This window comes from Alexandromys fortis, unplaced genomic scaffold (genome assembly GCF_014885135.2).
Source record: "Alexandromys fortis isolate MF-2015 unplaced genomic scaffold, M_Fortis_MF-2015_v1.1 scaffold_106, whole genome shotgun sequence".
Lineage (NCBI taxonomy): Eukaryota > Metazoa > Chordata > Mammalia > Rodentia > Cricetidae > Alexandromys > Alexandromys fortis.
The window spans coordinates 654,139-669,671 of NW_026067980.1; the positions used below are offsets into that span (position 1 = coordinate 654,139).

Genomic DNA, 15,533 nt, shown 5'->3' on the forward strand with positions numbered 1-15,533 from the left:
GGTTTGTGCCACCATGCTGGGCTGATAAATATCCTCTTAAAGATAGCCTTTCTGTTAACATTCTTTAAAGGAGTTTGCAGATTATATGGATTATTATTTAGATCCAGTTTTGTTCTCTTAAACTAATAAAATTTGTAATGTTTCATTAGACCATTAGAAACCCCGCTACATCAAAACCAGTCAATCTTTCAAATGTCGAATCAAGGCCTCGTAGTGACTGAGCCCAAAGTTCAATCCAATGGAATAGTTTTTTGTCATCTGCCTATGGCTAGAGTATTGAAGCTGATGGAGGAAACATTAATTCCTCAGGAATCCTCATAGACTCTACAGATGAGATCTGGCATCTGCTCTGTTCTAGGTCTTAATGGTGGTTCTGAGATTTCTTATAACTAAACCTCACAGGCCACTGAATGGTACAGCAGTGTCAGGACCGTTGCTTTAGGGCCTTTGTCTCTCAAGTTCTTATTTCATACGTACAGGAGCTGGAACTGAGAGAAGCTGGGTACCCTAGACAACAGAAGCTCATTGCCCTCCTCATTGGGTTTGACTGAGTCATATTGTTGTGGAATATTATTTTAAGATGTGTTACATTTGTTTATACTGTGAAACATTTGTTTTAATGGTGGAAAAATGTGTTGCATTCTTTTTTTTCTCAGTAGTCTTGGCTGTCCTGCAACTCACTCTGTAGACCAGAATGGCCTCAAACTCACAGAGATCCACCTGCCTCTGCCTCCCAAGTGCTGGTCTGGATGCAACTTTGGCTTCTAGCCAATCCTCTTGTTCATGTCACTTCTCAAGTGCGTCCTCCTGACTCCTTTGGCATCCCCTAGCCAGCCTCCCCTTTCCTGGGCCTCACTGACGGGCACAGCACACCGAGTTCCATGGCCTTCATTCCAATACAAGATCCCAACACTTTTTATGGACCTCACATAGTTTCCCTTTGACAATCCAAGGGGTTGGTGTTCCAGGACTTTGTATTGTTTTGTTCCCTCAAATGTTGAGTCCTCTAGTTTAATGTGGCCAGCAAAGTGAATGTATCAAAAGAGTCTGGCCACAGTGGATGGAGGGCCAGGCCTCTTGGCATACACTCTGCTGCTGGCCTGATCCACAGTGGTAGCGCCAGCAATTCTATTTGTTCTTCAGCCCCTGGAAACTCCTGAGCAGATAAGATTCTTGTCCCGAGGGACACAGATGCTTCCTCCTGAGCCCGCTTACCCAACAGCACTCTACCTCAGAGCAACAACAGCCAGTAAAAGGGAGGACTTCTTTCTGGAGGCCCCTTCCCTTCCTTCTCCCCATAATGAGCATGAAAGCATGGTTGTCCAAGTGCAGGGTAATTACCCTGAAAAGAAATGGCTTAATGGCAAATGTATTTCTGCATTTTGCTTTTATGTCCGGAGTTCCCAGAAGAGTTGCAGCTCCATTCCAGTTCTGCAGGTGGAAAGTGGTCGGGACATCAGGAGGCAGGTGGTCTAACGCAGAGTGTGATGGCGCTCGGAGCCTTTGCAGGCAGCATGAAGGCAGTGCCGGCAGTTGTGTGTGATGGGACCTAGAGACCTGCGTCCTGCGTCTCTCGTTCCTTTTCAACTTGAAGCCCTCCAGAGCATTCTGCCAGCTGTTAGAAGAGGCACCTGTGTTGACAATGTCACTGAGTTCTGGGAGAAAATAGTGTCTCACTTTTTTGGTAATCGTTGCAGCCACGGACCTATAAGAGCCCTGCGTGTGCATGGTGATAGAGACAGAAAGTGCTTCCAGTTGAAAGTTTAGTTCCATTTTGTGATTTTGATTTTGTTGTTGTTTTGTGTGTGTGTGTGTGTGTGTGTGTGTGTATGACACAGAGCTCGTGAAGAGGTTAGAGGATAATTTGAAGTAGTCTATTCTCTTCTTCCACCATGTGAGTTCTGGGAATTGAACTCATGTCACCGGGCGTGGTGGCAAGTACCCTACCCACTGAGTCATTTCAGTGACCCCAGATTTTGTGGAGGGTTTTGCCTTTTTTTTTCTTTTATTATTGTTCTGTTCTGTTTTGATTGTCTTTGAGACAGGGCCTCATTATGTAACCCTGGCTGGCCTGTAACTGTGTATGTAGACCAGGATGACATAAAACTCATAGAAATCGGCCTGCCCCACCTCCCAAGTGCTCAGATTAGAGGCGTGCACCAACCATACCCCATTCTACCTGTAAAAATACAGGTAAGATTCAGAATCACAAGGAACTAGCTGGGGACATCTTTCTAGGCTTAGGCGGTGAATCATGATGTTTGATCCCAAAGTGAATCCAGCAGAGAAGTGGACCAAATAGGAAAGAGATGTAGTCAATTACAAGATTCGTCTTGAAATAGGAGGCACCTGTGTTTGGCTTAGTAGGCAATTAATTATCTAAAATTGGGGCTGTGGATGGAGAGATACTCAATCAGTAAAGTGCCTTGAAAGCTTCAGGACCAGGCTTTGATCCTCAAAAAAAAAAAAAAAAAAAAAAAAAAAAAAAAAGCATGGTGGTATGTGCTTGTAAGCGCAGCACTTTGGACATGGAGCAAGGCAGATCCCTGTGGTTCTCTGGCCAACCAGTCCAGTCTAGCTACCTGGGAGGCATTATCTAAAAACCAAGGCAGTTCTTTCCTGAGAGATGGTACCTGAGGTTGACTAATGGTCTTCACATGCATGCATACGGGCACCCACCCCCTTCCATACACACCCACATACAGTAAAATTGAGGGTAGAAGAGATGGCACAGTACCTAGCAGAAGCAGGTATTGATGGATCTGCTTTAATTTTGTTGCTATAAAGGGGGAAAGGGAAAATATATAGGAAAATGTGAAAGGGGCATCCTTGAAGAAACCAAAGACAGAAAAGCAGTTGAGACTGTCCTGCCTGGGCCATGGTTTGCCCTTCACTGGCTCTTTCCAGACACTTGTGCCCGTAACTTCTGCCAGAGTTTAGTGGCATGCCTCTTGAGCATGTGTGTGACTGCAGGAGCAGCCTACACTTTGAAGGCCTGTTCAGAAAGGGGTGCAGCTGGAAGGTGTGTTTATTCAAGTTCGAGTAAGCGGAGGTAAAGGAAGGTGTGGTCAGGAACTAGGGCAGGTTCCCCTCTCCTGGTCGGCATAAGTCCAAAGTCAGCTGTATTGCAGATTGCCACGACTCATTTCTCACCCAAGGTCATGTTAGTTCATCTAGACCGCAGCTGAACGGAACTCAGCTGCAGTCCAGGGACAAACTGAGTTGGAGTCATTCCCCAGGTGCCTGCTAAGCAGTTCCGGTTCTGTCCACCAGGGGTGCGGGTGCTGCACAGCTAGAGGGCACTGTGATGTGATGCTGAGCTCCCATCCCAAGCCAGACTCCTGTTCCCCCACCTTTCCATACACACCACCCTCCTCTTCCCTTTAATTCTCCATTAGCTTTGTATTCTGGCTGAGGAAGACTTTCGCTGTTTTCTTTGTAATTGTTACCTGGATTTGCCCTTCTTCCAGGCCCCCATGATAAGATGTTTCTTTGGCAGGGTACTGTGATTGAGGCTGGGGGGGTGTGTGTGGCCACCAGACTGAGAGATATATGGTATTGACACCTAGAGATTATTCAGCTGTGACCAACAGCATGTGCTGAGAATAGAAAGAAGGATCTACGACCTCTGTTAGGCTGTGTCCTTGTCTCTAGGAAGCAGGTAGGCAAGAGGTATGAGCACTGTAAGCAGAACAGGAGGATTAGCAAATTCTTGGTGGTTCAAATGTTACTGAAAATACATTTTTGAAATGTCAGATTATTTGCATAGCGGTGAATCAGATTTCTGGAAAAAAAATGGAATCCCAAATATTTGCTTTATATTTTAGTTCAGCTTCAACCCAAGTCAAAAAATGGATGTAATTTATTTTTATTATTGACGATACTTGGCTTCTTCCCCAAACATAGGGGCTCTAAACTGCAATGCTACTTAATGGCGTTGGCCAGTGACAAGGGTGATTCCTTGTGAAATCTTTATTGTCTTTTGCTACCAAATCTCCCTCCTTTCTCTCTCCCTTCCTCCTGTATTCAGAGGGAATGGTCTAGGCGCTAATGGAGGGTGCCGCATTTGTTTTGGTTTTGTTTCTTATGCCACAATTCCTACTCTATCGTCTTTCTATTACTGGCCTGAATAAATGAGCAAACAGTCCATATTTTAGATGTACTTTTACATGTATGTTATGGCTCTTGGAATTCTTATAAAATAAAATGACTTAGAATAAAAACAATCTTGGTGTAAGGGACAGACTATGGGCAATAGGGAACTATGTGCTTGCTTGTTTACTTCTGTTTATTATTTGTGTGTTTACATGTATACAGAGCTCAGAGGACAACTTCATGGAATCAGTCCTCTCCTTCCACTTTTATGTGGGTTCCAGGGATGGAACTCACATCAGCAGCTTTGCTTGGCAAGTGCCTTTACACCTCAAACCCAGTCTAACTTCAGCTTGCTATCTAGCCCAGGATGGCCCTTGGCCTCTGCTCCCCCTGCCTCCACTTCCCAAGTGCTGGAATTACAGGTGTGTACCACCATACCTTCCACACGGCAGGCAAGCACTCTTCCAGATGGACTACATCACCAGCTTGGCATCTCTTGAGGTCTGCTTCTTGAAGGGTGTGGCTAGGGAAGTCAGGCTATGGCCTCTGGTAAGGTTATCAATGTGTTTTCTTCCTTCTATTGGGACGGATTCCTGAGATTCCTAGCAGCATACTCATTTCAAAATAGTGGAGTTTCAGGAGCCAAGTGAGGAACTGGGTGCCTTTAGCCGGGACTGGACGGTGGCGTAGCTGGAGGTCTTGGCTCTGTGTCTGAAGCAATTGATTATTTTAGTCTGTATCATACATGTTTGAGAGCTTTCCAGATATTTTTTTAATGTGGCGACACTAAAATGGAGACCAAATGAAAGTGCTTTTTGTTTTCTTGTTGTTTTGTATTTTTGAGACAAGGTCTCATTATGTCGCCGGGAGCTCACTATGTAAACCACTCTGGCCACAAACTCATGCCAACCCTCCCTTGCCAGCCTCTCGAATGCTAGAACTACGGGCATGGCTCATCAAGCCTCTTGAAAATGGCTTTGCTAAATGTGAGGAGTACTCAGAATGAAGTTCATTGAGGAAAATGATGAATTGGACCGCCAGCAATAAACATCTGTACAGGCATAAAAAATGGCTGTGATTGGGGAAATTTCATGGAAAGACTTGGGGTGTAGTCTGAGTGGGTGTTCTGCAGCGAGGCAGACTGACGCAACGTTCTGTTCAGGACTTCAGATGCGAGCTGAAAACACGGAGGTGGAGGCAACGCAAGCCGTATGAGTATCATTGGTCTAGCTCCCTCCCCCATCTTCCAGTGCAAACTGTATGAGTATCATTGATCTAGCTTCCCCCCCCCCATCTTCCAATGCAAACTGTATGAGCATCATTGGTCTAGCTCCTCCCCCACCCCACTATCTTCCAATGCAAACTGTATGAATATCATTGATCTAGCTCCTCCCCCCCCCCATCTTCCAATGCAAACTGTATGAGTATCATTGGTCTAGCTCCTCCCGCACCCCCCTATCTTGACAATGTTCAGATGGATTAAACTGTGGGTAGGTTTGGAGACTGACCCACAGGTAAAGGACTTTGGAGGTGGAACTCATGGAGAATAGCTTAGAATTCACATTTTTTCTTATGCAAAAAGCCTGGTGTGAAGAAGGCTGGTTCCAGCCCTTAATCTTCCCTGGGGGTGGAGTGATGTGCCACTAGCATTTGGTTAGACACAGGAGTACTTGCCTGACAGTGAGTCAGTACACGGCAGGGTGAATTATGTAGAGAAGGTTTTGGTGTGTAGGGGAGACTTTCAAGGCAGGCTGTATTTGTATCTCATGGAATGGCTTAGTTCCATCTGAGGATGTTTGGGTCTGCTGACATGGTCCTAGGTGATGGCCAAGCGGGAGCTGAGCTAATGACTACTTGGGTCCCTGTTCTAACCTGGAGGTTCCTTCCCCCAGAGTCTTCTCTGGAGTTGTCCACATGCTTGTTCATCCCCAGAGGTGCTTGTTAGGGACTGCACAGCATTGCAGCCCCTGCTGCCAGGCTGGTGGCCAGCTGTGGTGCTGCAGAATGGCTGGTCTAATCAGAATCCATTTCTCTGTTCTCTTTGCAGTATGAGTTTAAAGCCAAGAACATCAAGAAGAAGAAAGTGAGCATCATGGTCTCCGTGGATGGTGTGAAAGTGATTCTGAAGAAGAAGAAAAAGGTGAGTGACTCTGGACCGGACACTGGCAAGCAAGGCATGGGCCATCGTTTCCTTCTAGAACATTACCCATGGCCTCTGCTTTGTCCAGCAGTAATGTTGCTAACCCACAGCTGGAGCATAGTGAGGCAGAGGCCTGTGACCCAGTGGGCCTGTTGCTCAGAATGAGTCTCAGTAACTCATAGCCTGTGGGTCATTTCCCAGCAACCTCATGTTCAAAGTCTCTCCTCCATTTGAATACCTTTACCCTTGAGATATGTGTGTGTGTGTGTGCACGTGCATGCATACATGTGTGCATGTGTGTGTGTGCCTGTGTACGAGTGTGTGTGCCTGTGTGTGTGTGTGCCTGTGTGTGTAGACAGAGTCTCATTATGTAACCTAGACTGAACTTGAATTTGCATTCCTCCTGTCTTGGCCTCCTGAGCACTGAGCTGACAGGTATATTCTCACACCTGGTTTATCTGTGTCCCATAATGGGAAATGCTTCCACATTAAGTGACACACACGGAGCATTGCTCAACTCAAATCCAAAATGTTTCAAAATTTGAAATTGCTGGGGCATCGTGTCAGTACTGCGAACGTTTCTGATCCTGGGCCATTTCAAATTCAGATTTCCAGACTGGTCAAGTCTATACAAGCATTCCTGAATAGCATCCCCTCCCCCAGTCCTCTGAAATGTGAAACTTGCTAGTGTTAAATGTTTGGGATAGAGATTGTCAACCTGAAATTAGTAACAAGCTTCAGGGGTGGGGGGGGGGGAGGGACACAAGAGAGGAGGCAGCCACTTGGACCGCTCAACCCCACCCCAAGTGTCCTGCAGCCCCCACTCTGTGTGACCTGTGGCCTTCTTTCACAGCCGCTGCTGCCTCTGGGCAGTGCCTTCTCCCTATCCACACAGGTCTGCACACTGCACATAGCCATGGGGGAGACCTGAAGTGTCTTCTTCTGGGAAGTTCTTGACTAAGAGAGATGATGAAGCACGTAGATGCCTCTTAAGTCTCTGGGATTGAAATAAGTGAAGAAAGACCTTATAACTTGAGGAAGACCTTTTCAGAGTTGGCAGAACCAGTCCAACCCACGATCCTGGTCCAGGGAGACTGGTTTCTATCATGTGTGTTAGATTGCTGTCCTCGGGTCTTAACATGAGGGGAACTGGTGGCTCAGCATCCTCCACTGATAAAGTCATTTGTGAGCGCTTATCCAGGTGACAGGATGTTTTCACACCCGTTGTTACACAGCCCTTCACCAGTCACTGTGGCCGTGTCATTGGCTGGTGATCTCTTCACAGACTCTCCCTGTCCCTTGCCAGGGGCTGAGTTATTACTCTTTCAAACTTCAAAATCCAGGGAGCATTGTAGAGGGGCGGGAAGATGATAGGAGACCAAGATGGGGAAGAGTGCTCCGAAATCTGCCCTCTGGATATGCCGGAGGTATGGGAACCATGAGCACACTGCAGCTGCGGCGGCCTGCACATGGTCTACACAAAGAAACAACAGGACGTGACTGTAGGAGGAAGACTAGTTAGGGAGGAGGGGTCAGCAGCAGGGAGACTAGTTAAGGAAGAGGAGGGGGTCAGCAGCAGGGAGACTAGTTAGGGAGGAGGGGCCAGCAGCAGGGAGACTAGTTAGGGAAGAGGAGGGGGTCAGCAGCAGGGAAGAGTAGTAAGAGAGGAGGAGGGGGTCAGCAGGAGGGAGACTAGTTAGGGAGGAGGGGTCAGCAGGAGGGAGACTAGTTAGGGAGGAGGAGGGGTCAGCAGCAGGGGGACTAGTTAGGGAGGAGGGGTCAGCAGCAGGGGGACTAGTTAGGGAGGAGGAGGGGGTCAGCAGGAATGGGAAGGAAACAAGAGCAGGTAATGGGGGCAAATATAATCACAATACATTGTACACATGTAAAAAATTGTCAAAAAATTAAAAAGGAGAAAAAATGCATAATAAACTTATTCCTCTGGCCTGAAATATTATCCAGACTTACAGTTTTGAAACTATGATCCCCGGGACGCTAAGTCACATGACAAGCTCAAGGCAGAAGACATATAAATAAACTGGGCTAACAGTTTCTTAATCCACTCTGAAGTAGAATTGTCTCCTGGATCAGAGGTTATCCTACCAATCTGAGGCAAAGCACATGAGGAGGCAATTTAGTGCAGGGCTGCTGGGTGGACACAGAGGCAGGCCTGCTCTGCCTATTCTCCTCTAGGAGTGTTGGGTCCACTGGATGTTCAGAATGACCTAGTTAGTCCTGGACAGAGCTTCTCTGCATGACTGTCTGACTTCTGTTCATCTACGGCTAACACTCCTAAAATCTCCACCCCACCCTCCTTGTGCATATTACTTCTAGTTTAGGCCCCTGGGAGCTATTGTGTCCGCTTTAGATAACTTAGTATATCCCTGTTCCCGTCCACTATGGAGTAGCTTCAGGTCTTGTCCTTACAGGATGGTCTTATTTCCCAGTCCACTCAGGGCTCCCCCTTGTATCAGGTACCATGTGTGGTGCCATCTCCATCATGTCTTGGGAGACAGGCTAGATCACACACCGACAAGGGCAGCGGAATGCCGGGGTGTTACCTGGGAGAGAAGCCACCCCCTCTTTCCCTAAGTACATGAAAGCTAAGCTAGGGCAGCATGTCCCTGAGGGAGTCCTGGGGACTCGTGACTCACTCTGAAACTGCATGCTTGGTAATCTGTAGCGTTTGCCCTCCTGCCCCAGGAAGGAGGCAGGGTAGCAGGTCAGTCCTAGATCTGATTCTTCCCATGCCAGCTTGGGAAAGAGGAGCCTCCTGTCTTATTTCCTCCACCCACGCCCGGTGTCCATTTCAGGGCCCGAGCTGTGCTGTGGATAATGCCTTTAATCACTGTGTGCATATTCTGCCGCCTCTGGCAGATGAATGTGCACTAGCAGCAATCAGCCTTTTTGTCGTCTGCTTCCCACACGACAGTCGCCCTAGCTGAGAGTGCTGCCACCAAAGTCAGGCACACACACTCTCTTTCTCCCTCGCATAGGGCTGAGAAGGGCGTGACATGCCACAGTGTAACTGTTCAGTTTCTACAAGGAATTGGAGCAGTCAGCAAGTGCCAGGAGTTAAGGCCACCATGGCTAAGGCCTGGCCCTCTTGCCCCCTAACCCTGGGCAGAGCAGCACAGCTTAAGTTCAGCCTGGCGCTCCTGCCTCGTACTCAGTAACTTGGTTGTAAGATGTTGACTGGTCCTCCCTCCTGCAAGAAGCATGTTGGTTTTCACTGGGTCGGTGTGCCACGCTGAAAGGAGCCCGCAGCAGAAGCAAGAAGACCTAGTTCTGGTCCTGGCTCCACCCTTCCTGGCATATGTTCTGAGCAGCTCATTTTCACCTTTTAATTATGAAGTGAAGAGATGGCTTGACAAGGACCATTGTAAGTTTTTCAACTCAGATCTCAGCACAAGCCATGGAGCCATGCTTTTTAATGCTTGTATGTAGATCCAGGTCACATGCATGTGCTCAGGCCCCTGTCCACCTACCTGGCTGCAGAGAAAGCAGACCTCAGAAGCCAGTTTCAGTCTTCCAGGGATACTCTGAGGTCACACACCTCGCAGAACAGCCATCAGGCGGCCTCTTTGTCTTCAATCTGTCCATGACTGATCAGTGATGGAGTTCTTCCCATCAGAAGAGACATGTTTTAAAGGGACCCCTGCTGCCTAGTGATCTTTATGATCACTATCTTTGTGAGATCAACATTTCCCTGGATGGCCTGACATTTCTAGAATGTTTCTGTTGCCTGTGGCTGTGGGCTAGCTGTATGAATGGATGTCATTTGCGTGCGGTTGCATCATTAAATCCAGAAGAAACCAGCAGTGAAATCTTCTATTATTATTATTATTTATTAAAGATTTCTGTCTTTTCCCCGCCACCGCCTCCCATATCCCTCCCCCTCCCCCAATCAACTCCCCCTCTCTCATCAGCCCGAAGAGCAGACTGGGTTCCCTGCCCTGTGGGGAGTCCAAGGACCTCCCACCTCCTTCCAGGTCTAGTAAGGTGAACATCCATACAGCCTAGGCTACCACAAAGCCAGTATGTGCAGTAGGATCAAAACCCAGTGCCTGTTGCTTTTGGTCATAGCATCATTTTCCTTTTCTGTCACTGTCCCTTTAAGGGAATGAGCAGGGAGTAGGGAGGTTCCTGAGTTCAGTCCCCAGAACCAGTATAAAGAAACTGAGCAGAGAGCCTTGAGAGGTGGCTCAGTAGGCCAACTTGCTGTAATTAAAGGTTGAAGTGCAAGATCCCTAGCACTGGGTAAAGTCCAGACAGGCATGTGGGCTCTTTGCAACCCCAACACTTGGGACATGGAACCAGGGATCCTGGCTAACTAGACAAGCTGGAATCAGTGAGCTATAGTTTCAGTGAAAGACTCTGCCTCAATAGATGGAGGACAGCTGCAGAGGTCAACTTTGGGCTTTTACATGTGCAGGTATGTAAATAGAATGCATATTCACCCATGCACATGCAAAACATGCATGCATACATGCCACATATACACAGCTCACCACATATAAAGCTGAGCATGGTCCAATCCAGCAAAGGAGATGGAGACAGGTGCATCTCTGGGACTTGCCAGCAGCCGATGTAGCCTCCTCGTTGAGCTCCAGGACAGGGAGAGACCTTGTCTCAAAAACCAAGGTGGATGACTCCTGAGGAATGGCACGCCTGGGACTGACGTGTGCAAGCATGTCACACGCGCACACACACACACATCTATCAGAGAAAGATCTGTGTTTAGTAGTAGATTTTCAGATGGCACAAGCCTTCATGCATATTCCACTAGTGAGGGCAATAGCCAGATATGAGATGGTCATTCCATTGCTGTGTAAAAACCACCTTTTTGGTTTGCTAACAAGCATTTAGGAATGTGCTCTCCCTGAACTGGTGCCAGCTTAAGATAATGAATCTTAAGTTGAATTAGTTTCAGAAGCTCAGTTGCTAAGATAATTGCCTTTGCTTTGATGTATTCCAATCAGAACATCATTTTCAATGTTCAAGGAGGCCCAAGTAGTTATCTTTTCTGTGTAGCTAATCATGCTCATTTATTATAATCCTAGAACCACACTATGGCACCATTTGCTGGGAGTAGAATCCGGACTGAGATTAACCTTCAACTTCGTCCAAGGAATTTTTCTGTTAAACAGCTCAGTTTCGTGTTTTCAGATTTCTTCTGTAAACCACTGACTGTTGGAATCCCCTAAGGAGACAGATTAGAAAGGCTTCAACATTCTAATGAACAAATTCTTACCGTGGATCCACTATGTTCTGGGAACTATAGGCTGGAAGCACAGAGGAATTAGGTGTGTGGGGGGTGGGGGGTTGGTTTTTTTACTTTGTTTTGATTTTGCTCTATTTCCACCTTCCAAAGCAGATGAAATAACATATTAGAGAAGACATGCTCCCTTCACACGAGAGACTCACATACAGTTGGGACATACACACATGCGCGCGCACACACACACAGAAAGGGGAGAGAGAGAGAGAGAGAGAGAGAGAGAGAGAGAGAGAGAGAGAGAGAGAGAGGTTAGTTGTATGTATATGTTTCATAGGTACGTACACATATGTGGAGAGCAGAGGTCAATGTTGGGTATCTTCCATCATTCTCCACTTCATTTTTGAGGTATGGTTTCTCCCCAATCCTAGAACTCACAGGTTCTGCTAGGCTGATCCCCTGCCTCTGCCCTCCCAGTACTAATGTTATATATAGGCAGGTGCTTTCAGTGCCTTTTATACGAGTGCTGGGCATCCAAATTCAGGTTCTTAATGCTTATGTATAGCAGGTACTGTCCTGAACCATCTCCACAGCCTTAACATAGCTATTTCATTTTTTAAAAATTTATTACATGTGTGTGTGAGAGAGTCTGTTATCTGCCTTTCTGTCATCTGTCTGTCTGTTATCTGACTAAAAATCCAAATTCAGCTCCTTATGCCTCCATAGCATATTTGACTTTGGCCATTGTCTCAGCCCAAAACTAACTGTTTCTTAAAATCATTTTTATTACGTATGCGCGCGTGCGTGCATGCGTGTGTGTGTGTGTGTGTGTGTGTGTGTGTGTGTGTGTGTGTGTGTGAGGGAGGGAGGGCTTGGTGGCAAATGCTTTTATTGCTGAACTATCTTGCCAGCCCCAAACTGACTACTTCTGATGGCATTTACATATAAGGCCATTACAGCTCTTGGAAAACTGCACTAAAGGTGTCTTGTTGTATTTTGGAGTGCTGGAGGGTGAACCCAGGGACCCATCCCACATTAGAGTAATTTATGTCTTTCCCCACCTGCGTGTGAGCCTCCCGTGGGAAGGGAGCATGTCCTCTCTAACTTGTTATCTCGTCTGCTTTGGAAGGTGGAGAGAGAGAGAGCACGAGGGACAGCAGTAATTACACCCTAAGATGATGATGGGAGCGGCTGCTAATAATAGCGCACACTGCTGAGCACCTACGCTTTCTAGCGAGTGGTGCACTCAGATTTTCTGCATCCTCGAGTATCCCAGGATGTGAAAACCATTCTCATACTCTGCCCCACCCCCATCCCTTGCTTATTATTGTTCCAGACCTGAGGCTTGAACTCGGGACCTAACACACGCCAGGCAAGCATTCTACCACTAACCTGCATCCCCAACAAAATCCAATATTTAACTCCTGTTACCAAGGCCACCACCTCGCAAGGAAATTACCGTATTGTCCAAGTGATAGTGTTACTATGGAAACAAAAGAGTTCTTTCTGAGCTCACTGGGTAAGGAAAGGAGGCCCTCAGAATTACAGAACCAGAGTTTAGAAGAAATTCAAAAATGATCCGGTTTATTACCACCACCCCAAGTTTAGCTGTGGCCACAGAGGATGAGCGGATGAGAGCGAAGTCACCAGATAGTGACAGGGAGAGATTGTGAATTCGCAGCCCAAACCTTGTCTTCCTATCGGATTGTAGGACTTTATTTCCTAGTAGTTTTAAAATAATCACATTAGAAATCGCACGTGCTGTGTGGGGTTCATTAGCCCTTCAGTTTTGAAATGCGCTATCCTGGAGCCATTGATTTCCCTGTGCGTGGAAGACAGCTTTATTTTCCGGCTAGTAACTGTTCACCTGAAAGCAGGGGAATGTGTCAAGCTGAGTTTATACAGCCTATGGTTTATAGAGCCTTGCTAGGCCTTTTGTATTTATTTTAAAATAAGCTGCCGTTGCTGTCTGGTGAGTGAATAATACCAAACTTCAGGCTAGAATGTGCCTGCCTCTGGTCTCCAGTAGGGTCAGCAAATAAATTTCAGTACACATTCCTTTACTACCTCTGGGTTCTTATGGGAGGGCTACGAAGGTGCCATATACATTCCTGACTTTCAAAAGGAGAGAGGGACACTGTGCTAATTCTTCATTCTATTCTCTCTCTCACATGTCTAACTAGTCCTACCTGTGAACTGGATCTCAGAAAATATTTCCTAGTGCAAGCTTTTGGAATGCCAAAAGGTCTGTGCCTTTCCATGGAGGACTTGACGTGAACTCGGAACATAAAGGAATGACGTTCTGGATCCGGGATGTGCCTACCCCGTTATCAGACTCAGAGAAGCACACACAGGCCCTTCACCCCCACTCTCTCTGCTGGAAGCGGAGTCCTCCCTGGCAGTGGAGAGGAAAAGATTTGTATTTCATCACCTTAACAAAGAGAATAGGGTTTTGCAGCAGATAAAGCTGGCTGTTTACAACAGGATGAAGGGGCCTTAGCGGGAACTCATTTGCCCTCACAGCCTCTGTGTTCATCTTTAAAACAGGAGGCCAATTTTAATATGGAAATGTTCTGCAGAAATTCCCTGCTTAGGTAGATCAGTGGGGGCTGGAGGTGCAGCTCCATCGGTAACGTATTTGCCTAGCATGCATGGAGCATCATACAAACGAGCTGTAGGCCTACAGACCTATCATCTTAATATTTTGGAGACAGAGGACAGAGGATTAGAAGTTTAAGGTCATCCTTAGCCCTGTATAAGTTCAAGGCTAGCCCAGGCTACAAGAGATATTGCCTCAAAACAAAACAAAAACCAGTGGGGGGGAGGGGGCGGTGATTGGAGAGATGGCTCAGCAGTTAAGAGCACTTGTTGCTCTTACAGAGGACTCAGGTTCCATTCCCAACCACTAGGTGACTCACAACCATCAGTAGCTCCATTTCCAGGAGATCTGATACCCTCTTCTGACTTCCACAGTAACTAGGCGTGCATATGGTACACATAGATACATACATACCTGTAGGCAAAACATTCATACATGCAAAATAAATAAATCTAAAAAACTTTTTAACAAGCAAAAAGCGCCCAATGGGTTTTTCTCCCGTAAGAACTAGGAAACATCTGAAAATAAAAACTGAAAGAGGTAAAGGTGAGTTCCCTCCCTCTCTTTGTCCTTCCTGCCCTGCCCTGTTCGTCTGAGAAGACACTAGAGCCAGGCAAAGGCCTAAGGGTAAAGGGGCAGCAGCCAGGAAAGGCTGATCAGTGCCAGACTGTGGGGCTGCTTGGTTAGAGCCATGGGACTGCCGGGCAACCTCCGGACTGGCAGGCCATCCCTCAGAGACTCCCTACTATTCCTGGGAGGACTGCTTTCCCTCCTCAGCACTGGGTTAGGAGCAGCCAAGCCTTGCTTGGTCCCTGCTTGATTGTAATGATGGCCTGCAAGGTACAGCTAGGCACTAGGTTAGCAACATTCTCTCTGGATCTTATTTCAGTATGCTCTTGTGCCCACACCTTCCAAATGACTTTTTAAACTGCTGTGCAAGTCAGGTTACAGTGGTACTCACCTTTGATCCTACCACTAAGAAGGCAGGCAGATCACTATGCGTTTAAAGGCCAACATGGTCTACATAGTGAATTCCAGGCCAGCCTTGGCTACATTAGTAAAACCCTGTCTCAAAAGAATTAAATAAATATAATCAGCATTTAAAAGACTCTATAATAAAGAACTTACAAAAGAAACTGGGGAGTCATGTTTAGAGAGATGGTCAGGCTAATAAACTTGGGCTCACAGCACCCATAAAAGGCTCCTAGGGCCCTGGGGGTAAGCAGGGGACTTACACCTAGGGCTGCAGAACAATGTGTGGCTGGAAGCTAAGTATTTGTGTTTCACCGGGAACCAACTCCACACTTGTGGCTTGCCTTCATTCCATTATATTGTATTTGCAGAGCTGGTGGGAGGTGAGTGTTTTCTTGCTGGAGTCTTTGCTAATTTGCCCACCACCCCTTCTACAGTTAATGCTTGCACTCCCAGAGGGTCCGTGTGAGACATGTCTGGGGTGGAAGGAGACTGAAGGTAGCCCTGCT

General features: G+C 47.0%; 1 protein-coding gene across 4 annotated transcripts in view; it reads left to right on the forward strand.

Annotated features, from left to right (window-relative positions):
- LOC126511175 (carboxyl-terminal PDZ ligand of neuronal nitric oxide synthase protein-like) overlaps positions 1-15,533 on the forward strand; it is a 276,647-nt gene that overhangs the window by 180,232 nt on the left and 80,882 nt on the right. For all 4 annotated transcript variants that reach the window (XM_050158183.1, XM_050158184.1, XM_050158185.1 and 1 more), the window contains one exon: positions 6,143-6,235. In XM_050158183.1, the coding sequence (XP_050014140.1) occupies positions 6,143-6,235 (93 nt within the window). The remainder of the gene's footprint in view (positions 1-6,142; positions 6,236-15,533) is intronic.